At 39.4% G+C, this 22,765-nt stretch overlaps 3 protein-coding genes and 1 pseudogene across 7 annotated transcripts; 1 reads left to right on the top strand and 3 right to left on the bottom strand.

The window, feature by feature from the left end:
• Positions 1 to 4,466: 4,466 nt before the first annotated feature.
• LOC104737644 (protein IQ-DOMAIN 17-like) lies at positions 4,467 to 7,181 on the bottom strand. The gene is made up of 5 exons (XM_087482741.1): positions 6,614 to 7,181; positions 6,192 to 6,503; positions 5,851 to 6,096; positions 5,567 to 5,713; positions 4,467 to 5,490 (listed from the first exon to the last, which is right to left on the bottom strand). The coding sequence occupies exons 1-5, from the start codon at positions 6,743 to 6,745 to the stop codon at positions 4,711 to 4,713; spliced, it is 1,617 nt and encodes a 538-aa protein (XP_087338867.1). The 5' UTR covers positions 6,746 to 7,181; the 3' UTR covers positions 4,467 to 4,710.
• Positions 7,109 to 9,033, bottom strand: LOC147930029 (uncharacterized; annotated as a pseudogene).
• Positions 9,034 to 10,040: 1,007 nt separating this feature from the next.
• LOC104738532 (glutathione S-transferase T3-like) lies at positions 10,041 to 10,577 on the bottom strand. The gene has a single exon (XM_010458695.2). It carries the CDS (start codon positions 10,575 to 10,577, stop codon positions 10,041 to 10,043), a length of 537 nt encoding a protein of 178 aa, XP_010456997.2.
• A 2,119-nt stretch (positions 10,578 to 12,696) lies between these two features.
• LOC104737643 (uncharacterized) lies at positions 12,697 to 21,543 on the top strand. Of its 5 annotated transcripts, XM_087481594.1 has the most exons (20): positions 12,703 to 13,975; positions 14,078 to 14,185; positions 14,300 to 14,608; positions 14,731 to 14,970; positions 15,047 to 15,146; positions 15,213 to 15,370; positions 15,447 to 16,080; positions 16,644 to 16,708; positions 16,797 to 16,898; positions 17,007 to 17,149; positions 17,444 to 17,499; positions 17,623 to 18,269; positions 18,370 to 18,560; positions 18,643 to 18,949; positions 19,427 to 19,720; positions 19,808 to 19,917; positions 20,093 to 20,429; positions 20,522 to 20,944; positions 21,022 to 21,241; positions 21,342 to 21,543. In XM_087481594.1, exons 1-20 carry the CDS (start codon positions 12,881 to 12,883, stop codon positions 21,371 to 21,373), a joined length of 5,571 nt encoding a protein of 1,856 aa, XP_087337720.1. In that variant the 5' UTR covers positions 12,703 to 12,880; the 3' UTR covers positions 21,374 to 21,543. The 5 variants fall into 5 exon arrangements, 4 of the variants coding, with proteins under 4 accessions (XP_087337718.1, XP_087337720.1, XP_087337719.1 ...); XM_087481592.1 differs by having other exon boundaries at positions 12,697 to 14,185; XR_015578150.1 differs by having other exon boundaries at positions 12,703 to 14,185; positions 18,647 to 18,949.
• The last annotated feature ends 1,222 nt before the right edge of the window (positions 21,544 to 22,765 follow it).

The raw sequence follows: 22,765 nt of genomic DNA, 5'->3' as shown, positions 1-22,765 counted from the left end.
AATTCGGATAATGAATTAACCGCCAATACTGCTTAGCCAGCATTGTATCATTAAATTGTTCCAAAGTGCGGAAACCCAATCCTCCATCACACTTATCCTTACAGACTTTATCCCAGGCCACCCAATGCATACCATGTGCCTTATCATTAGATTTCCACCAAAAATTTGAGATAGCACTCGTTAATTTAGACGTTAGCTCCTGCGGTAATTTGTAACAAGACATCACATGAGCTGGAAGAGCCAACGCTACCGATTTAATCATAACTTCCTTACCACCTTTCGATAAATACTTTACAGACCAACCATTTACTCGATCATCCAAACACTCATTGACATAGCTGAAGACCTTGGTCCTCGAACCCTGAAGATTTTCTGGAATACCCAAATATGAACCCATGCCACCTTCTTTTGAGATACCCATTACAGAATTTAGCTGAGTTCGTATATCAGGCGGGACTTTCTTGCCAAACATGATGGAGGATTTTTCCAGATTAACCTCTTGTCCTGACGCTTTCCCATAGTCTCCTATAATTTCCATAACCGTAGTGCATTCAGCCGCCTCTACCTTACAGAAGAACAAGCTATCATCTGCAAACAACAAGTGTGAAATAGTGGGACACTCCCGAGCTAACTTGATACCTGAGATTCTATTCTCTCGTTCAGCCTTTCTAATATTGGCGATTAAAACCTCCGTGCAAATTATAAACAAGTAAGGAGATAAAGGATCCCCCTGACGTAAACCCCTTTGAGGCTTAATAGAACCCCGAGGCTGTCCGTTAAGAAGGACTTGATATGAAACTGAGGAAACACACCACATAATCCATGAGATCCATTTTTTATCAAACCCCAACTTAATCATTACTGCTTCTAGAAAATCCCATTCCACCCGGTCGTAGGCTTTGCTCATATCCGTCTTGAAAGCCAGAAACTCTGATTTACAGCGAGGATTTGTATTCAAACCATGAAACATTTCCTGAGCAATAAGGATATTATCCGTGATTAAACGACCAGAAACAAACGCCGATTGTGTTTCTGAAACAAGCGATGGAAGAATTCGCTTAAGCCGAAAGCACAAGACTTTAGAGATAATCTTATAACTCACATTGCAGAGACTAATCGGCCTAAACTCTGTCATCCGTTGAGGCCTTTCAGTCTTAGCGATCAGGCAAATATTTCTTTCATTTAACCGCAAATCAAACTGATTTGTACGAAAGAAATCTTTTACCAACGCCACCAAATCTCCTTTTAGAGAAGGCCAAAACCTTTGGAAAAACAAAGCTGTCAGTCCATCAGGTCCTGGACTTTTCTCTGGATGCATAAAAAACAAAGCTCTGCGGACTTCAAATTCTGTGATCTCCCTTATCAAAGCCCTATTCATGCATTATGTGGTTAATGGATGAACTTCCTGGACCATCTATGAAACGCCCCTCACATCAGACTGCTTAAAAAGTTCCGCAAAATATTTTGATGCAATATCCTCAATACCAGTAACCGATTCAGTTCAGGTGTCGTCAGGACCAAATAAGCCAAGAATCCTATTTCTTGGATGAACTTCCTGGACCATCTGTGAAACGCCCCTCACATCAGACTGCTTAAAAAGTTCCGCAAAATATTTTGATGCAATATCCTCAATACCAGTAACCGATTCAGTTCAGGTGTCGTCAGGACCAAATAAGCCAAGAATCCTATTTCTTGCCCTCCGTTGTTTCGTGGAAGCGTGAAAAAATTTTGTATTTTTATCGCCAACCCGTAACCAGAATTTCCTACTCTTCTGTTGCTAGTATAATTCCTCATCCTGATATGCCTCCTTTAATTTCCTTTCTATATCCCGAATTTCCTCTTGCGACCTCGAATCATCCATCTTTGCCTCTTGCAATGTTGCTTTCAAAAAAACCATTTGTTGCCCAACAAAGGCTTGAGCGTCAATTAAACGATTACTCTCATATAAAATAGATAGTTTTATTTCATCCATATAAAAAATAGCTAAACCACCACGAGACCCACAAGGTTCAACGGTGTACAAATTATCATAACGAAATTTATTCTGAAATTTTTGTAAATAAAAAAAACATTTTTTCGTTTCTGATAAAAATAAAATGTCGGGATGATGTTTTTTCCACAAATCTCCCAAGTACTCTTCTGTCAGGTCTGCCCCAATGCCCTGAGAGTTCCAGCTGAGGACTTTCACGTTTGAGCCGGTGGTTTCAGGAGAGCCATTGTCCCTTTCTTAACTGGTCGTCCTCCACCAGTAGGTTTGCCATCCGTGGCATTAGTCCCCTGTTTCCCTGTCACTCTCTGTTTAAGACCCTCACCTGCAGATTTAGAGAAAGCTTTAGCAAGCAAACGTTTCCTGGAGATGCCAAAAACAAGACAGGTTTTTTAACCACTCTCTTAACCCGAGGATTATAAAGTCTCCCACTCTCACCAATCTTCAATCCTAAATCAACATTACTCAAAGCAGAACTTAACACATTCACATCCAAAGCAGACGGTAGAGAGGATGAAATAATACCTTGCATAATAACCTACGACGGATCAGAAAAGCCTGAACCTATTCCCATTAAGGTATTGGTAGCCCGTCCATTCGCACCATCACCCTCCTCTTGGATATTACCATCCGAAAATTGACCATCCTCTAAGAGATCATCAATAGCTTCCTCAAAATCCGAAACTCCAACATCCTTACTCGACTTGTGTTGGGAGGAAACCTCCATTTCTGTGTCTCTGTGAGACTCACCACGAGCTGAAGAAACAGGTCCATCACCAATCGGCTCCTGAACCAGCTTCTCCTTAAGACCTTGTTTAGCTTGGTACAAAGGCTTAGGCCAAACCGAACCTGACCCTTTCCTATTGAGATGAAATGAAGACACACGGCCCATCTGCTCTCCAGCAACAACCTGAGACCCACACTTGCCACCAGAATTATCCAACCCTGCAGGACCAACCGATTGTTTCTCTTCCCAGACCGACCCAAACTGACTAGTCTGGTGGTGAGGACCCGAACTACCTGCACCAACAGCTGGTTCAAAGGTGTGGAAATCGAGGGCTCTCTTAGCATATTTCCTTGGCTTCTCCCATCCACCCTCATTATGAAAACCTCCTTGTTTTCCCATCCCTTGTTGTTGTTGATCCCCTCTTTTATCCAAATGGCTATCAAAACTCTGAGCCCCAACAACCTTCTTTAACTCCGGACAACTTCTTAGATCATGAGTGAGACGAGAACAATTCTCACAAAAACCCAGCAGCTTCTCATACTCAAGAGAGACTACGACTTCATCTCCAAAATCAAATGGCACCACCAACTTAAAGAGAAGGGGATTAAACCCATTCACGGTAGCACAAATACTACCAGACTCTTCATCAACCTCACAAATAGTACCAATCTTCTTTCCAATGGCCTCCAACGTAGCAAACTACCACAGATGCATCGGAATGCCAGAAACTTTCACCCAAAAATTGATAGTCGAGGGATAGGTTGATGATATAATCGGCTCCCATTTAACCAAGGAGATCACCCAGCCATCAAAGTGGTAAGGACCATTTTGTAAGACTCCTTGCAGATCAGCCTCTTCCATGAAATTGATTGAAAGGTGTCTTGACCAAGGTTTGCTCCCACCACCTTATCCTTAAGCTTCCAAATCTTTGGCAACGTTGATACCAACGACTCTACTCTCTGAACCGATGGGTTCATCAACCTCCCAATAAGAGTGAGAGAAAACTGCTGGATCCTCTGAGCCAAAACTGAGTTGGAGATCTTCACAGTTTCTGTACGCACCAGAGGAGCCTTCCCTTTGAGAAACGTTGATTGAGCCATCAGGAAACGTACGGACAAAAGCACACAACCAATTTCTACCACGACACACCGTAAAACACCACAACCAAAACAGCTCCAAACACTAAACAAAGGGAAAAGTATGAAACGAATGATACCAAAGCTCCAAATAAATACCCGTTGATCAGCCTTCAGCCTTCGATTCATTTGAGAAGATATGCCGATCAAGCTATTTCCAAAAATACCTCCAATCATCCAATCTCTATCAATCGAAGATTCCAAAATCCATAGAATAAAGAAACAAAATCTTCCCAAAAGAAAATACCATCGAGTGGTAGACTTTAACACCACAATCGAGATCACCAACAATGATACCATGAGATCCCAATCAGAATCAGGAAGCATACCCACAAACCCAAAACAGATCCAGCGAATATCCCATCCGAATCCCTGTAAATTAAACCAACTCAATCCAGAGAAATCTAGTAGCAACAGTCTCCTTCTTTTAAAGTCTCGATTTCGAATTATTTAGAATTAACAGAAGTAATCCCATCTCCAGCTTTTCTTTTTATGGTCATTTTCTTAACAAAAAGGGGTCAGTAAAAAAATTCGTTATTTCATACTAATAAATTCCATATGATTAAATAAAAGACAACAATATCATATGATTCATGACAGCTTGATAACACTGTAATTGGAAAAAGAAATTCACATATTTATATAGAGATCAATCAGTAAAGACTACAATTTTCATTTATAAACACACACACACACAACATAATAAGCAAAAAAATACACCAATCTCAAAGCTCATCAATCAAAAGTTAAAAACTAAAAAAAGTCATTGTTCTTTTTGTCAAAAATATTTTTATTTATCTATATATAACAAAAAAAAAGGAGGAGAAATTCATGACCGGTTAATATGGATTTTGGAATTATCATCTTAACCATCGCCTATAGTCACTAGTAGAAGCAGGTGAGATCTCTCCACCACCACCAAGAGACTCGGTACAACAAGAAGAGTAATTTGATTGTTGCTCCAATGCTCCTAGTTGTGAACCTCCGATACTCTTGAAACTTGGACTCCTTAAACTCTGACCGTCTATTTGATGCGGCAGCGGTGGAACCGGAAACGAAAGCCGTTTTCTAGCTGACCCGAAACGGTCTTTCTCAGGTGTCGAAGGCCGTTGTCTCGGGGCACTCTGAGACCGGATTCTAGCCTTTGCGGATTCCGTAATCGCCATGTAATTCGGCAATGCAGCATTCGTAGTATTGGTGGTTGTAGCGGTACAAACGCTATAACCACTTCTTGCGGTGAAACTGTAGTTTGATCTCAAACTAGGTGTGTTTGATGTGTAGTTGTAAGCCGACCGGTCATCTCTTTGGATCCGGGGACTAGCGGATCGGATTTGTATCGGTCTAGATTTAGCCGGAGATGGTGTAGCTGATGAGAAATTGTGTTGTTGGTAATGATGGCTTGTTCTTGATGGTGAACTAGGCCTTTGGTTACTACGGCTTGGACTTGCACCGGTTCTCGAGTTACCGCGGGTTAAATACGGTTGAGAAGTATCGATTTCCACGGTTTTGTAAACCGGTGGTCTTTGATCCGTCGAAGCTCGTTTATCCCACGGTTTAGATGCCATCCATCGGTCTAACCATTTAGGTCTCTCTTCTTCTTCCTCGTCTCCCGTAGAATAACTACCTCTCGTTCTCCGAACCTTTCATCCAAACCCATAAGAAATTAAAAACCCGAAACGGACCCAAATATCAAGCAAACAACTGCTTAGCAGTTACCTGGTGAGAGAAAGCTTGTGATAAACTACTATTGTTACTCTCTCGTCTCAACGCAGTGTCTCGTCTTTGTTGCAACATTGCTTTCACTTCCTCAATCGTGTGTGGTCTATCATCCCAATCTTCAGCAATGCTGCTTCCTTCTCTTGACTATACAAAAACCATTCCAAAATAAATGTTAGCTTTTATATATAATAAACCTAATTGCAGAAAACAGAGCAACCATGGTGTCTAAAACAGAGTATTAATAGAAAATATATATATATATATATAGATAGATCACTTACCATGGATCTTCGATCTGAAATGTCCTGAAGGTAACGAGATTTGAGGACACTATGAGTGTCGCTGAAGGCAGATTTGCGACTCCCGTCGTGAGACAAACGTTTACGTTGGTCAAGCACACGAGACTGAACTCGCACCAGAGCTTGCATACACCTTAGAGTCATCTTTGCTTGCTTCCTCACATTGTGACCTCTCACTAGTGCTTGTAACTTCACAAGCCCTTTCAATGCTCTTAATGCTCGTCTTGCCTATAATCAGATCCCGTTTACTATTATTAAATTTTACTCTGATAAACGTTTATAATTAAACATAGTTAACTATAATTAGATCAAAATCTGCTCACCAGATAGCCTCTGAAGCCAGTTTGGATCACAACAGCTGCGTAATCTTCTCTTGCGGTATAAGTGCGTCTCGTAAGATTTGGCAACTCATTCTTCTTCGTCGGAGGATGAGTTTCCGATACGGCGGAGACGGTTGTGGGTGGTGTAGATAAGGCGACGTGACTCTGTTCTGTAACAGAATTTAAAGCGGTTGTGTTGACCGTCGCCGATTCTACGGATTTCTGTGCCGGAGCGTCTTTTCCGACCCCGGAGATCTTCGTCGGAGAATCGTGATTCGTCGGTTTTCTAAATAACCACCGTCTCTTCTCTTTCTTCTGCAGACACAGAGCACGTGACTTATTAAAAAAAAAACATAAAATCAAGAAACAGAGCATGTGAATGAAAAAAGTAACAAGATCTCGACATTATAAAAGCAAGAACGAACCTTGTCCTCATCTTCCTCGACTTCATTACCGTGAGCATTGGTGCTGTTGTGTTCTTTCTTGGTCGGAGATCGGAAAGCTCGTTTAACGGCGGTGAGCCAGGAAGAAGAAGAAGAACTACTCTTCTTACCCATTGGAGATTAGGTAGGAGTTTTTAAAAAGATTCTCACAGACACAGAGTCAACAGATTGAAGTAGTAGTCATGAGACATTAGTAGAGAGGATGAGATTTGGTTTTTAGATTCTTGCGCAGATATGAGGGAAGAAGAGAGAGAGAGAGAGAGGAGAGTGGTGGGTGGATCTTGGGAAACAGAAATGTCAATAAATTTGGAAGGTTGCTTAAGGGAGAGTTCTGACTCTGACCACCCTCTTTAACTGCGACCATGACAGCGATGACTCTTCCTCTTCATTTACTCTCTCCCACTTCATCTTTTTTTTTTTTTTTTTTCTATTTCTTTTTATTGGTCATTTCGTCAAACTAGTAATATCACAATATGATTATATCGTAGACCTGCCTGCATTTGTTGTACATTCAATACTATAACATTTATGTTTTTGTCCTGGTTTAATTGAAATTCGACTATTAGAGTTTTGTTTCTTTTATAGTTACTTCTCTTTAACCACATAAATAAATTCTATTTCATTATGCAAACCCATTGTTTTTTCTTGAGTGTTCTTATTGTAACTAATAAAAAATCTATATTGATATTTCAACAATCATTTGATTTTAAATAAGCACGTTACTGCCACGAGCTTTCTAGACTAACATTATGTAGATAGATAGACTCATAGACCTATACATACGCACGAACCCTATACCTATACACGTACGCATGATTAATATCGACGAATGACGATTGTGCAGATGCATGTTTTCAAGTTTTAAGATAAGAGCATCATTATAGGGGAACTATTTTGGGAAACTATTTTGGGTGTTGTTAGAGTAAAAATATTGTTAAAATATTGTATTAAGATTTTTTTTTAAGTTAGTTATTGGGAGAATATGTTTAAGATCATAAGATTTAATAATATAATATTGTTAAATATATTACAATTATAAAAACTTATAAAATAACATTTAAATTGCAAACTTATAAAATTTTAACTAAAATTCAAAATACAATACCAAATTCAAATGAAAAAAAACATTGTAAAAAAAAATACAAACAAACATATTATTTAATTAATAAAAACACATAAACATTTTATTTAATTAATACATTGTTTAATGTCCAAATTTATTCCATATATTTTCAATCAAATCCTCCTTTAATTTCTGATGTGCTTGGTTCCATCTTCTTGTTGGAATTCTTGTTCGTCATAGAGTGTGTATGAATCTCGTTCATCTTCGACAATCATATTATGGAGTATGAGACATGCTCTCATAATATATGCAATTTTACCCTTTAACCATAAAAGAGATGGATTTTTAATCATGACGAATCTAGATTGCAGGACTCCAAATGCACGCTCAACATCTTTTCGTGCACCTTCTTGTCGTTCTGCAAACAAACGAGGTTTCGGGTGTTGTGGTTGTGGGATGGATTTAACAAATGTCGCCCATTCGGGGTAAATAACATCTGTCAGATAGTAAGCCAAATTATACTTATTTCCGTTGACATAGTACGTAACTATGGGAGCTCGACCGTAAATAATGTCATTAAATACTGGTGATTGATCAAAAACATTTAAATCGTTACAAGTACCTGGAGCTCCAAAAAATGCGTGTCATATCCAGAGATCTTGTGAAGCTACCGCCTCCAAAACAATTGTTGGTTTACCGGTGCCTCGTGAATACATTCCTTTCCAAGCGGTTGGACAATTTTTCCACTTCTAATGCATACAGTCGATGCTTCCAACCATCCCGGGAAAATCCCGCTGTTCTCCGTAAAAGAGTAGCCTTTGAAGATCCGCTTGTGTGGGTCGGCGTAGGTATTCAGTGCCAAACAAGTCAACTATTCCGACGACGAAATGTTCCAAACATTTACGAGAAGTCGATTCAGCAAGACGTAAATATTCGTCAACCGAGTCTGCCCCAGTCCCATATGCTAATAGTCGAATTGCTGCAGTACATTGTTGTAGCGGTGATAAACCATTCCGGAAGGTTGCATCCTTTTTGGTTTAAAATATGCAACTTCTTCACTGAGACGATTCACAATACGCAAGAACAATGACTTGTTCATTCGAAACCGTCGGCGAAATTGCCTCTCCGGGTAAGTCGGATTATCACTAAAATAATCGTTCCACAAACGTTCATTACCATCTTCCCGTTGTCTATCGATATATGTACGTGTATTCCTTTCCGCCAGAATTTCCTCTTCAGCAGCTTCAAATTGATTATTAAATTGCTCTTGAAAAAATTGGTTCAAACTATCATTATTTGGATCATAATGGTAGTGAAAATTGTTGGAAGAAGATGCCATAAAATGAACAAGAGAAGGAAATATTTGTTTTGGGTAAGAAGGAAATGTTTGTTTTGGGTGAGAGAAGGAAATGTTTGTTTTTGGTGAGAGAAGGAAATGTTTGTGTTTGTTGAGAAAAGCAAATGTTTGTTTTTGTTGAAATAAAACCTTGTGCTCTTCTCATATCTATAGAGTGATCATCAACTCTTGTGAAATATCAATGTTTGTGATACATAAACTCTCGTGACTTTGTTAAAATTTGACTTTAAAACTAAGATCCAAAAAAGCTTACAACAAAGCTTACAATCAATCCGATCACGGGTTCACCATCCCGGGTACATACCAAAGAAGCCTAAACAAAGCTTACAATCAAGCCTAAACAAAAATCCAAACAAGCCGATCATGGGTTCACTAGTCTTTGCCTACAATCATACAAGTCACGGGTCCATGACTTCTTCAACCTGAAACCGAAACACATATATAAGTTCCCAACTATATAAAACATAGAGAACAAACAACCGAGATTCATTTAAAACATAAACTACAAACATAGTTAAAAACATAGAGAACAAGCATAGTTAAAAGATAGAGAACAAACAACCGAGATTCATTAATAACATAGAGTACAACAAACATCCGAGATTCATTAATCTACTATTTCTTCTAAGTTAAAACAGTTCAGCCATTAGCTTCTTCTTTAGAACTTTTTCATCTTCGTCTATAGTTTCTTTCTTGGCAATGAGAGTGTCAAGAATGGACATCTTTTGTAGTTCTTTCATGCCCTCCAAATCCTTCTTTTTTATCTCCCACATATGACTAAACTCTGCAGATGGCGCAACCTTCTCTTTACCTTTGTTCCTTACTTTTTTCGTTGCCTTTATGCCCGGAGGCCTGCTCTCATGCTCACCAATGACAGAACCTGTAGATGGTGCAACATCATCAGCTTTTCTTTTGTTAGAGCTGGTTTTTTTCGGAATGGGGTTCATAGCTTCCAGGTTTGCCTATTTCTGTTCATAGCGTAGCACATTCTAAGCATACTCCAAACCAAACTTCTTCTTGTACAGCTTAATGTAGATTTGGTGAGCATTTTGCAAAATATCTAAATCGTTCATGCCACTAGCTTTCTCACCGTCTGTCTCTGCAAAAGCTCCACAGAACCTGCTCACTTCCTTACTAATTTTTTGCCATCTTTGTCTACAATGGTGAGGGCGCCTAGGCTCAGCACCACCACAGACATGACTACTTGTTTCATAATAGTCTCCTATACGGATCCAAAAGGACCCTGCCTTTTGCCCATTCCCAACTATTGCATCCTTCGATGTGTTTAACCAGCCACTTATTAGGACTAAGTCATCTTGTGTGGACCATATCCTTCTCTCCCTACGCTGTTCTGCTGTCTCTTCTGATTGACTAGGAGGTTGACTCGGCTGTGAACCAGTTTGTGAACTAAAAGCAGGGATTTGAGAAGAACCAATGTTTACATTGGGAGCAAAGCTGTCATATGGGAAGTTAAGAAGGCTAAAGTAGGGTTGAGACTGACTGTTAGGAGTATTGTTTGATTCCATAGCAATCAGAATTAAACAAGGAAGAAGCTTATTCGAAAGATATTAGAGATTGGAAGAGATATTATTCGAAGGTTCTTAGAGATTGGAAGAAAGAAGCAAACAAGATGGATGATAGAAGAGAAGTAAAAGATATGAGAGATTGATAGAAGAGTCGGATGTAATATAGAGAACTTAAGAAGCAAACAAGATGGATGATAGAAGAGAAGTAATAGATATGAGAGATTGCCATCATTAAATCAAAAGTTTGGTGTTGTTAGAGAGTTTTAATTCTAAATAACCATTACCTACTTCAGTCAAATCAGAAGTAAATAAAGGTCATTTAGTGTTTTTTAAATGTATACCAAGACATTCTGTAATATTCATTACCTACTCAACTAGTTTTGTTAAAGCATTCATAAGTTTCAAAGCTTTCATAGGCTACTCGATTTCAAAAGTTTAAAAAGTTTCGAGAGTTTCAAAAGTTTCAAAAGTTTTAAAAGTTTCGAAAGTTTCAAATCAGTTTTTACAGTTTTAAGACAACTCAAACCTACAAAGCAAAACTACAATCACAACAACTAATACGAGAACATGACCAGATGATAAAAGGTTAGATGGTGAGACATACAAACCAAAACAAAGAGACACTAAATTCACAACAACTCAGTTACAAGAAATAAACCTAATCAAACATCCGACACCACAAAACAATTCAGAGAAACTCATTACACAATCAAACAACAATTAACAAGCCACTTCAATCAAATAAAATCAGTGAATAAACACTTACACTACTACACAAACCACAACACCACTCAAATCAGGAAACCAACCTTGTGACTTACCTTTTACTTTCGAGCAAATGCAGGTTTCTTGATGGTTATCCGATTTAATTTGCGCTGGTTAACCTCACCTACAAGCCTCCGAAACAAAGAAAATTCAATTTTAATTCACAAGTGTTATGGTTGATTTCAAATTCAAAATACAACTCTCGGAATTCAGTCATAGGTAAGCTCACTAAAATCCTATATTGATTAATCAAAACCATTAATTGAGAGATGAGACAAACCCTATACCATGTTACTAAACCGAAACCTAATTCACAGATTTCAGTTTTACCCTAAATCGATGAAACATCCAAGAAACAAAGACTGAAAGAGGAAACGACGAAACTACCTTGTCTATATCGCCAGAGATGAGATTTGCCAGACAAAGGAGACGAGGAGACCAAGGCTCAGCAAGAAGATTTCGACTTCACCTTCAAATCGCTGGACATATCAATCGACAAAAGAAGGGAATTGAAACGGATTTGTCGGAGAAGCTATGCAAAGATCGATTTCTAGATGGAAGAGCTCTCGATTTTGGTGTTTCAATTGCCGGAAAACTAACCTTCAGCGGAGAATATGGTGACAACGAAGCTTTCGCCATTTTGGAGAGAAAGAGAAACCCTAGAATTGATTTCGAAGAAGATGAGAGAAATGAAAATTTTTCTTTATTTCTAAAACATCTCGACCAATCACGTAAGGCCACACAAATAAGAACTGGGCTTAGATCAATTATCATTCAAGATCAGAAAATTTGATCTAAACCCACTATTTACTTTTTTATTAATTATTTTAGGGTTAGAATACATAGTGTTTTGACGATAATGATGGCCTAAAAATAAAAGATAAAAGAATCATCGAATACAGAAATCATTAGTTATTCTTCGTTTTGTTTTTTTTTCTATAGAAAATGAAATCATAATAACCATATGTTTATTTATTCCGGATATTTAAACCAAATTACCTATTTAAGTAGAAAATGACAGCTTTCATGCTGTGCTTATTGGCCAACAAAAACATTTTAAGAAAAAAAAAGAAAAATATTAAAACGAACGGGTGAAGTCTCGTGCTATCACGTGCATGGAGCCAGTCAGGCAGAGAAATTACAAGGACAGAGACATCATCAGGTGCGTGATGGACCACGGTGGTGTTTTTACCCCCCGCCTCCTACAACAATACACGTGGCGTTCTTTTACATTTAATCGTCAAACATCGGGTCAACATCATTCTCTTCATATGGGCTTCCTTACATCAAAGGCCCACTTTATTATTATTTTTTTTTTCTTGGTTTTATAGAGCCTTTCACAAAACCTTCTGACGCATCCAGAAGGTTTTGTTTTCCTTATTGACTCGATGTTAGCTGAACTAAAAAAAGAACGTCGACTAGTGCCGGCGGAGAGTTGAGTTTCTTCTGATGAACCCCAAACGGCTAGAGAATAATCTCTCAGCTACTTTCAAAAGTCATCATAGAGACTACGACTACGACTCCTCCTCCTGAAGTTCATGTTTATGAAGAAGTCTAACATGGAACTCGATCTCGATTCGTTCCTCGTATCGGACTCAGACTCCGATTTGGATTCTTCATCCGTCCCTCACCGTACAGTCGACGAAATTCTCAACGCGTCTAGTTCTTCATCTCCGTCACCTTCTCCTCCTTCTTCCCCACCGTCAATTATACGGCCGAAGCAAAACGATCCGACTCGCCGCCGCCGCCGCCTATCAGAAGCCCTTACAAACGTTCCGGTGGTGAGACCTGAATCCAATTTGAATCCTCCGACGCGGCGATCGACTTCTTCTTCATCTTTAAGGCAGGTGCCTTTGCCTTCGCTATTCGCAGGAGTGCGGTCGAATGTGAAACCCGGTGCGGCGCTTGCGGCGGCTGTGGCTGCTTCTAGGTTGGTTCCTACACCACACGCTGCTATTATCAAGTCGAGGAGAGCTAACAGTGCAAGTAGTGAGCTTCTGCAGCAGGAAGAAGTTTCTTCTTCCAATGGAGATTCTGTTGTTGCTGGATCTGCTGCTTCTGTTGATAGTGGAGTTGCGGTTGTTGCAAGTCAAGAAAACGAAGCTAAAGTGATGGAAGTCCAAGCTAGTGATGTTACTGAGAGCTTAGTTGATGCCCGTGACAGTGAGGCATACTCAAAGCCTGACTTAGTCACTGCCGCAGAATCCGAAATTGCTGCTGTTGATGACACAATGTTAGTCGCTTCTTTGGTGGTGGAGTCTTTAGAGTCTCAACGTTTTAATGATTCTGATGGCAAGTGCTATGATACTAAGGTAAGCAATGTTGAGGACTCAAGTGTTGGAGATGTTGAGAGTGATCAATCAGATATAATAATTATACCGGATTCTAAAGCAGAGGGAATTGATGCTTTTATTCCTGATGATGGAAGCTCAATTTCTGGCATTTCAGAGCTTGTAGAAGAGAGGATTGTTGAGTTGGAAAAAGAAAGGATGAGTAAAGGAGAGAAATCAAAATCACCATCTTTTAGAAAGCAGCTTGTCTTGGCTGAAGAGTTTGAGAAAAAACAAGCATATACTGGTTTGCATTGGGAGGAAGGGGCTGCTGCTCAGCCAATGAGACTTGAAGGTGTTAAGGTCGGTTCGACGAATTTAGGTTACTTTGATGTTGATGCTGACAATACCATCAGCCGAACCATTTCATCGCAAGCATTTAAGCGAGACCATGGTTCTCCTCAGGTTTTGGCTGTTCATTTTAGTTTTGTTGCTGTGGGTACATCCAAGGGGGTCATCCTCGTTATACCAAGTAAATATTCTTCTGATACTGCAGATCAAATGGAATCAAAGGTTGTCTTTTACATCATTAATTATGTCCATTTTTAGTTTACTTGTTCAAGAGCATATTATAAACTGTGCGGATATATACTCCAGTTATTAATATTTATGTTTGCAAGTTTTTAGATGATTTGGCTTGGTTTACAAGGAGAAAGATCCCAGTCCCCAGTTACCTCCGTTTGCTTCAATCAGATAGGGAGCCTCCTGCTAGCAGGTTATGGTGATGGACATGTTACAGTTTGGGACGTGCAGAGAGCTTCGGTCGCAAAACTGATCACTGAACATACTGCACCAGTAGTATATGCGTTTTTTCTAGGTCGGGATTCTCAGGGTTCTCGCCAATTTAAAGTGATTACAAGTGATACAAAGGGTGTTGTTTTCAAACACACGTTTTCTTGGGCTCTGCTGTTGAACATGTATACAGTAAAATCGCAGGTAAATTTAGTATTCTGTATAGTTATATTTGCTTGTGATTTTTTGTCTGTTTCTGCTGGTTTCCTGTTCAGCCTTACTAACTCGGAGGAATGGTTTTGTACACATTATTTTGATTGCATTAGTGTCTTCTCGATGGACAAAAAAATGGAACGGTCCTCTCCGCATCAGCTTTGCCTGATGAAAATTTTGGAAGCTCCTTGGCCTCTTCTAAGGGGGGTAACTCTGCAGTTCCATCCAGCAGTATAAGTAGCATGATGGGAGGTGTTGTTGGGGTTGATTCAACTTGGAAGCTCTTTAATGAGGATTCAACTTCGGTGGAAGAAGGTGTTGTTATATTTGTCACCTATCAAACTGGACTAGTGGTAACTATTCCAGATATTTTTCATATTCAATTTACTGGTTACGCTTCTGGAAATCATCCTCTTCTGTTTTTATCAGGTAAAGCTCATTCCAAATTTGGAGGTGTATGCACAACTTCCTAGGCCAGAAGGGGTTCGGGAGGGTTCCATGCCATACACTGCTTGGAAATGCTCAACGGGTAATTCTTCTCCCGCTATAACTGTGTACTTTACATGTACTGTTTTAGTAAGGTGAAATTTTGCAGGAAATTCTTCCAAGGAGGCAGAAGATAGGGTTTCTTTTCTTGTCATTGCGTGGGATCGTAGAGTTCAGGTTGCCAAGTTGGTAAAATCAGACCTTAAGGAATATGCCAAATGGTCACTTGACAGTCCAGCTATTGGTGTTGTTTGGCTAGATGACCAGGTGTGTATACTGATATAAATATTTTTTCTAAGCAAATGCATATTCATGATTTTGCTGTTTTTCTCTGCATATTCAGTTGCTGGTGATCCCAACTGTGTCGGGCCATTTGTATCTGTTCACAAGAGATGGTGTGGTAATTCACCAGACAAACTTTTCTGTGGCTGGTTCTTCTGGGAATGACCTAATTTCCTATCATACGTACTTTACGAATGTCTTTGGAAATCCTGAGAAAGCTTATCAAAACTCTGTGGGTGTCAGAGGGGCTTCAGTATACATTCTCGGGACTGCGCATCTTATTATCTCCAGACTTTTGCCGTGGAAGGAGCGGGTTGATGTGTTAAGGAGAGGAGGTGACTGGATGGGTGCATTTAACATGGCAATGTCACTTTTTAATGGTCAAGCTCATGGGGTTGTTGACCTCCCCAAAACTGTGGATGCCATAAGGGAAGCCATAGCACCCAGTTTAGCAGAGTTGCTACTTTCCTACGTAGATGAAGTATTTTCTTATATCTCAATAGCATTTTCCAATCAGATTGAAAAAAATGGAGTAACTCATGAGCAAAGCAGTGGAACCAATAATGTCAATTTAGAGATAGAAGAACAATACAATCGTGTTGGTGGTGTTGCCGTTGAATTCTGTGTTCATATTAACAGGATGGATTTGCTCTTTGATGAGATATTTTCCAGATTTGTGGCTGTACAACAAAGAGGTATATATTTCACATCTATATGTGTTCATATTAACTTCCTTTTTCGGTGCTACATTTTATTAAGGAACAGGGTTAACTATCATTCTAACTATATAATTCTTTGAAAGATGTTTACCACGTTAGGATTAAGGAACAGGGTTGTCTGTTTCTGTGTCTTTATTCTTTAAAATCCTTAGAGAGCTTTGGTCAACTGATCTTGTTTTTGGTATCTCCTCTGGGTTATTGTTTTTCTTATGTATGCCGATTTTTATAATACACACACACATGTTGTGCTGCGTGTTTGCATGTATGTTCTCCCTAATTTTTAGTTTAGTTCTTCTATAAACGGTTTAGAGTAATTGTATAGTTTGCTAAATCAAACAGTATAGTATTGCAATGCTAATTGTAATATTTTTATACCTTAAGTTTATTAAGTGAGATAGACACGTGCTTTGGAATCTGCTGTCCATTTTCAAGACAGTTTGATCTTGGTTCAAATCTCTTGATGACTATTAATTCCTTGTGTATAATGAGACACTATAATTTCTCGTATTTATTGCGGCAACTACTTTTGGTTTGTCTAGATACATTTTTGGAGCTTTTGGAGCCTTATATATTGAGGGATATGCTTGGATCTCTTCCTCCTGAGGTATCTTCTGTAGAACTATAAGATATTTCCTCAACAGTGCTGTTATATTTTATCTTATTATTCTTTTGTTTTGTTTCATACTGCTCAGATTATGCAAGCGCTGGTTGAACATTATAGTAGGAAAGGCTGGCTACAAAGAATTGAGCAGTGTGTACTTCACATGGATATTTCTTCCTTAGATTTCAATCAGGTCAGGTTTTGTAGACAATTTCATTTGTCCTGTTTGGTCTTTATCTTCAATTAGTTGATGTGTTGACTTTATGGTTGAATTTCTGATATTTTCCTTATTGGCACTTAGGTAGTCAGAATTTGCCGTGAGCATGGGCTTTATGGGGCCTTGCTCTATCTTTTCAACAAGGGGTTGGATGATTTCAGGTCACCTCTGGAGGAACTCCTGATTGTCTTACGGAACAGTGAGAAACAAAGGGCTACAGCCATTGGGTATGTTATGTTAGGTCGTTGCACTTTATTCTGGCTTAATAAAACTTTACGCGCAAAACTGAACGTGAGAGCCCCCTCCTCGCTTGTTTCAGTCATGGACTAGAGGAAAACCTAGAATTCAAAAGGCTCATTTATTTCCATCTAACATGAATTTAATCCTCGAGGGCACCTATGCATATAGCTAATTTCAATATTATTGCTGTCTAAGAAAGGTTTGATTTCCTGTATGACGCAATATAGTTGTTGTCTGAAACTTCAAAAATTGCCCTTTTTTTTATCATGTTTCTTTTTCAGGTACCGGATGCTTGTTTATCTAAAGTACTGCTTTCTTGGTTTGGCTTTTCCCCCAGGTAGGATTTAATTATTGTTTCACTGCATGTTATGATCTGCAATATACCCAAGTATGGTATCTGGTGACCTATAATTTGTATAAGCATTTTGCTCTCACAAACTGATTTGAGTTTTATCTGCAGGACATGGAACTCTAAATCCTACACGCTTGCCATCACTCAGGACCGAGCTGATTCAGTTTCTACTGGAGAAATCAAACACCCAAAATTCTAGTACATGTGTAACATCTCGATGGATTTACTTGAACCTCTACCATCTACTAGAGATGGATACTGAAGCCACTTTAGATGTCCTAAGATATGCATTTGTAGAAAAAGAAATGGTGAATCATGAGGGTCATCTGCTGGAGTCCGGTGAAGTAAGTTTAGAGTCCAAGACTGATGACAGTTTACCCGAAGTTAACAACAATATACTAATCCAGAATCTTATAGATGCTCTAGTTCACGTTTTTGATGGGGACTTAAGCCAGGCTGATGAATCTGGCGATCCAAATGATTCAGAATCAGATAAAATTTGGCCGTCTAAGGAGGATTCAAGTCTTCTATATGAGTTTGTTGCATTTTATGCAGCACGTGGTAAAGTTAGTATTCCCAAGAGCGTATTGGCACAGATTTTAGATTACTTAACATCAGATCACATTCATCCAACTTATAACGTATCTTCTAAGTTGAGAGAGACCCAATTACTAAACCTTCTGAAAGCTGTACCGGAGACTGATTGGGATGTAGCTTATGTATCACACCTTTGTGAGAAATCACATTTTTATCAGGTATCCTTTTAATAGACATTCATCATTCCCCTACAGCGTGCTTGCGATGTGTACTTTGGGTTGTCCTCTTTGATCTCTGTTTATGGTTTCCAATGTCCAGGTTTGTGGTTATATTCATATTATTGGTCGAAGGTACGTTGCAGCTTTGGATAGCTACATGAAAGAGGCAGATGAACCCATACATTCGTTTTGCTATGTGAACAATATGCTGTCACGGTTGAGTGGGGATGAATTCACTACCTTCCAATCTGCAATAATTTGTAGGATTCCCGAGCTCATTGAATTGAACAGGTAACTTTAGATTGATTTTATTCTCTCTCTGTTGATTAGGTTTAGTGGGGTCTGATAATATTGGTTTTCTGACATTTTGTAGACAGGGAACATTCTTCCTAATTATTGATAATTTGAAAGACAACATCACACGCATCCAAGAGCAGCTCCATTCTCATCCAAGAAGCTTGTTCCTGTATCTCAAAACTGTCATTGAGGTTCACTTGTCTGGGAGTCTTGATTTTTCTCGTCTAAAAAAATATGAAGCTGCAGATAATTCGGGTGAAAACATTAGAAGGGTTATACCCAAAGAGGCTGAGATTTATTTGGAAGAACTTAATGGCTTTCCTAAATTCATCCAAGATAATCCAGTTAATGTGACTGATGACATGATTGAGCTTTACTTAGAGGTAAGCATTTATGCAAACTTGTTCAACTGTATCTCTCTGCAGCGTCGATATTTCTTATCTTCTTAGTTAAATGCCTTCTTTAGCCTTCTATATAAAATGGTAGATGTCTAATAGATATAAGTTCTCGTGGAAGTCTGCCTCTTGAAACAATATTTTGGTTTTTGACTATAATTACCGAAGCGAGTGAGACAAATTTAGTCCGCAACAAGTCTTAGGTCTCTGCCAAAGTATACTTTCCTTATATCGCATCTTGCAACTGTTATGGCTCTTTGTACTACTTTTTCAGAACTTCCAAGATTGAAACCCCATTGCTTTATTTACACCAGAACTTTGTTTGGTTCGTTTGTCTTAAAAAGTGATTTGACTGCCAGCTCGACTTGTTCTTAATCTCCTCTTTAGATCCTTTAGTGGGTCCTGGGTGGCATCATGGAATCGTTTCAACCTTCAATGCTGATAATTCTCTGCGTATTTTTACAGCTATTATGCAAGTACGAACCGAAGTCAGTCTTGAGATTTCTGGAAACCTTTGACAGCTACAGGGTGGAACACTGTCTACGTCTGTGCCAGGAATATGGAATTGTAGATGCAGCAGCATTCCTCTTGGAGAGGGTGGGTGATGCAGCAAGTGCTTTGTCACTTACACTCTCTGGACTCAATGAAAAATATGTTGAACTTGAAAATGCAGTGGATTACCTTATAACACAAATGAAATTGAGTGCTTGCGAAGGAGCCAGCTTGGAACTATTCAGTAGTGCTCTAGAGTTGAAGGAGGTGCTTCTATACAATAAGAAAGTGTGCTTCTGTATGTCGTGCTTTCGCTCTCTCTTTTTCTCATGCTGTTTATTATCCATCCCTCAGGTACATGGCATACAAGGTGTTCTGCAAGCTTGTGTAGGATTGTGTCAGCGCAACACTCCTCGTCTTAATCCAGAGGAGTCTGAGATACTTTGGTTTCGCTTTCTTGACACGTAAGCATGATCATACACATCGCTACTAACCAATTTCTTTTCGCCCTAATAACACTCACGTCATAGTTACTCTTGAACATATGCAACTAAATTCATGTTGGAGTTAACAACAAGCCTGAGCGAGTGCGACGAGCTGTTACTTGATCATAGTTTTCTCTCTTCGTGCTTTATGCAGTTTCTGTGAACCTTTGATGGATTCATATAGGGAACCGAGGAACACGGATGAAATAAATAAAGGTCCATTAGATGTTAAACCGTTGGAACTTAATGTCAATGAATCAGACGTTGCAATTAAGTGGAGGATTCCAGGATCTGATACGGCAGGTACACACATCCTGAGGAAGCTCATATCTCAATTTATCAAAGAGATTGTTGAAGGAATGATAGGATATGTTCGTCTTCCAACAATCATGACAAAACTCCTCTCTGACAACGGTACTCAAGAGTTTGGTGATTTTAAACTTACAATATTGGGAATGCTTGGAACATATGGATTCGAACGGAGAATACTGGTATTTACATGCGTCTCTCTAATCATGTAATCTCGTGCATGGGTTGGGTGATCTCTCTTCAAATGTTCTAAAACTTTTCTTACCCTGGTCAGGATACTGCAAAGTCTTTAATCGAAGATGATACATTCTACTCCATGAACTTACTTAAGAAAGGTGCTTCTCACGGGTATGCACCCAGAAGTTTGCTTTGTTGTATATGCAGTTGCCCTCTCACCAAGACATTTACTGCTCTTCGTGTACGTGTTTTCAACTGTGGCCACGCAACACATCTTCAGTGTGAACCATCAGAGAATGAGACCTCATCATCATCGTCATCAGTTCATGTCTCCTCATCAGGCTGTCCTGTCTGTATGACCAAGAAGACCAGCAAAAGTTCTTCTAAAGGTAAATCGTTCTACCTGGATTATGGACTAATAAGCACAGTTTCGTCAAACGCCGGGTCTGCACAACGTGCTTCGCCTTACTTACACGAGAATGAAATGAGCAATCATTCTCATAACCAGCAAATATCACGGGTAAGATGTTTATAATTCTAAAACTGAAAATGTCATTGCAAATAACTAAAAAAGGTTTACATTGTTCAACGTTGCAGTTTGAAATCTTAACCAACCTTCAGAAAGATCAGAGGTTGGTACAGATAGAGAGCTTGCCTCGATTAAGGCTTGCACCTCCGGCTGTGTACCACGAAAAAGTGAGCAGATTCTCGGGTTTTACACCGGGAGAGAGTAGTAGCGGTAAAGGCACTAAACCTGTCAAAACCGAACAGGGTAAGAAACTGAAAGGAAAAAGATCGATTTTTGGGTCAAGATTTGGTAAGTCTTTTATTTTTATAAGCCAAGAGTTGGTCATTTGGATTATGATTACGACCCTAACACATGGATGCTTGATCCTGAATCTTTATGACTCTTTAAGCTTTAGGAAAGGACAAAACGAGCAGAATGTAAGGAGAAGCTTCACAGTTTTGGACTCGAGAAGTTAAGCGGAGTAACTGGGACTTTTTTATGTTGTGTAATTAGCGGCGTAACTTTATTGATTTGATGTATATAGTACCAAATGTAATAAACTAATTATATAACCAAATTTTTAAAAGAGTAAATTCAGTCGCTCATGTATATATTTGGTGTCGCCTCACTTTCCTCTGTTTTCTCTACCCTTCATTCCGATTTCTCTTGTTTCTCTGAGGTGTGGTAAGTGGTAACAGAACCATGTTCTGATGAATCAGTAAAACTAAATATACAACTTTAAAAACTTCATGTATGGGTTTCACTTCAGTACTTGACATTCTAATAATATATTATTTTGGTGTGAACAAGGAGACAAAGTCTCCTTAATTTATTTTAAAAAAAATAAACGGATTACACACGAACCCGACGTGGGACTGAAATCCCATTAGTATCTTTAGTAACTAAAAACTCAACACTAGAGGGACAAACCTCTAACAACTACAACTCTAACGGTTGAGAAAATGCATAAGTAGCCAAACCATCGGCAAGACGTTTTGCTTCTCTATACACTTTAGAAATCCGGACTGTCCAGTCCTTCGATAGTAAGCCATAGCAAAACTGTACTAGGAACGACAGGGATGAGAATCGCAAATCCCTGTCTTAAGAAAACCAACCACCAGCGCCAAATCGACCTCGACCTCCAGCCGAGTTATTCTCCTCCCCCAAGCGATAGCCAGACCATAGTAGATACCCCATAATTCTGCCATCGAAGCAGAGCACACTCCTATATTCAAGGCAAAACCGTAAATCCAAGCTCCCTCCTTATCCCATAAGACACCCCCAGCTGCAGCCAAACCAGGATTTCCTCGAGAAGCGCCATCAAAGTTAAGTTTCACCCAGTCTTCTGGCGGAGGAGACCATGCAATCTGACGGACCACCCTCTCACCAGCTCGGTTCTGCAAACTCACCAAAACATGAGCTTGAGAAACTTCTTCGGATACATCTTTAACGAAGCGTACTCGATCCATGCACTTCCCATTCGACCCAAATACATTACCACATCTCCATTTCCAAGCCCACCATACCGCCATTCAAAAGATCATAGCCAAAAGATCGTAGCCCATGGTACATCAAACCTCGGTTATGTACTCCCCAGATTAACGTAAAACCAATCCAATAGCATTTGGCGAAAAAACAGATCACGTTTCTCTGGTGCCACAATCCTACTCCACAAACCCGACATCGCTGGACAATCCCGCACCACATGGAGAATTGTTTCTTTCCCACTCTTACATACCTAACAAAGCCCCGAATAACTCAAAGAAAGACCCTGACCCGCATTTGTCATAACCACCTGATTACAAGCCAGCCAAAGAAAGACACTGACCCGCT

This window comes from Camelina sativa, chromosome 13, assembly GCF_030686135.1.
Source record: "Camelina sativa cultivar CO46 ecotype springtype chromosome 13, ASM3068613v1".
In the NCBI taxonomy this organism is placed as follows: Eukaryota; Viridiplantae; Streptophyta; class Magnoliopsida; order Brassicales; family Brassicaceae; genus Camelina; species Camelina sativa.
Note: the sequence above shows the minus strand (reverse complement) of the source record. Positions and strands in the feature narration are given on the sequence as shown.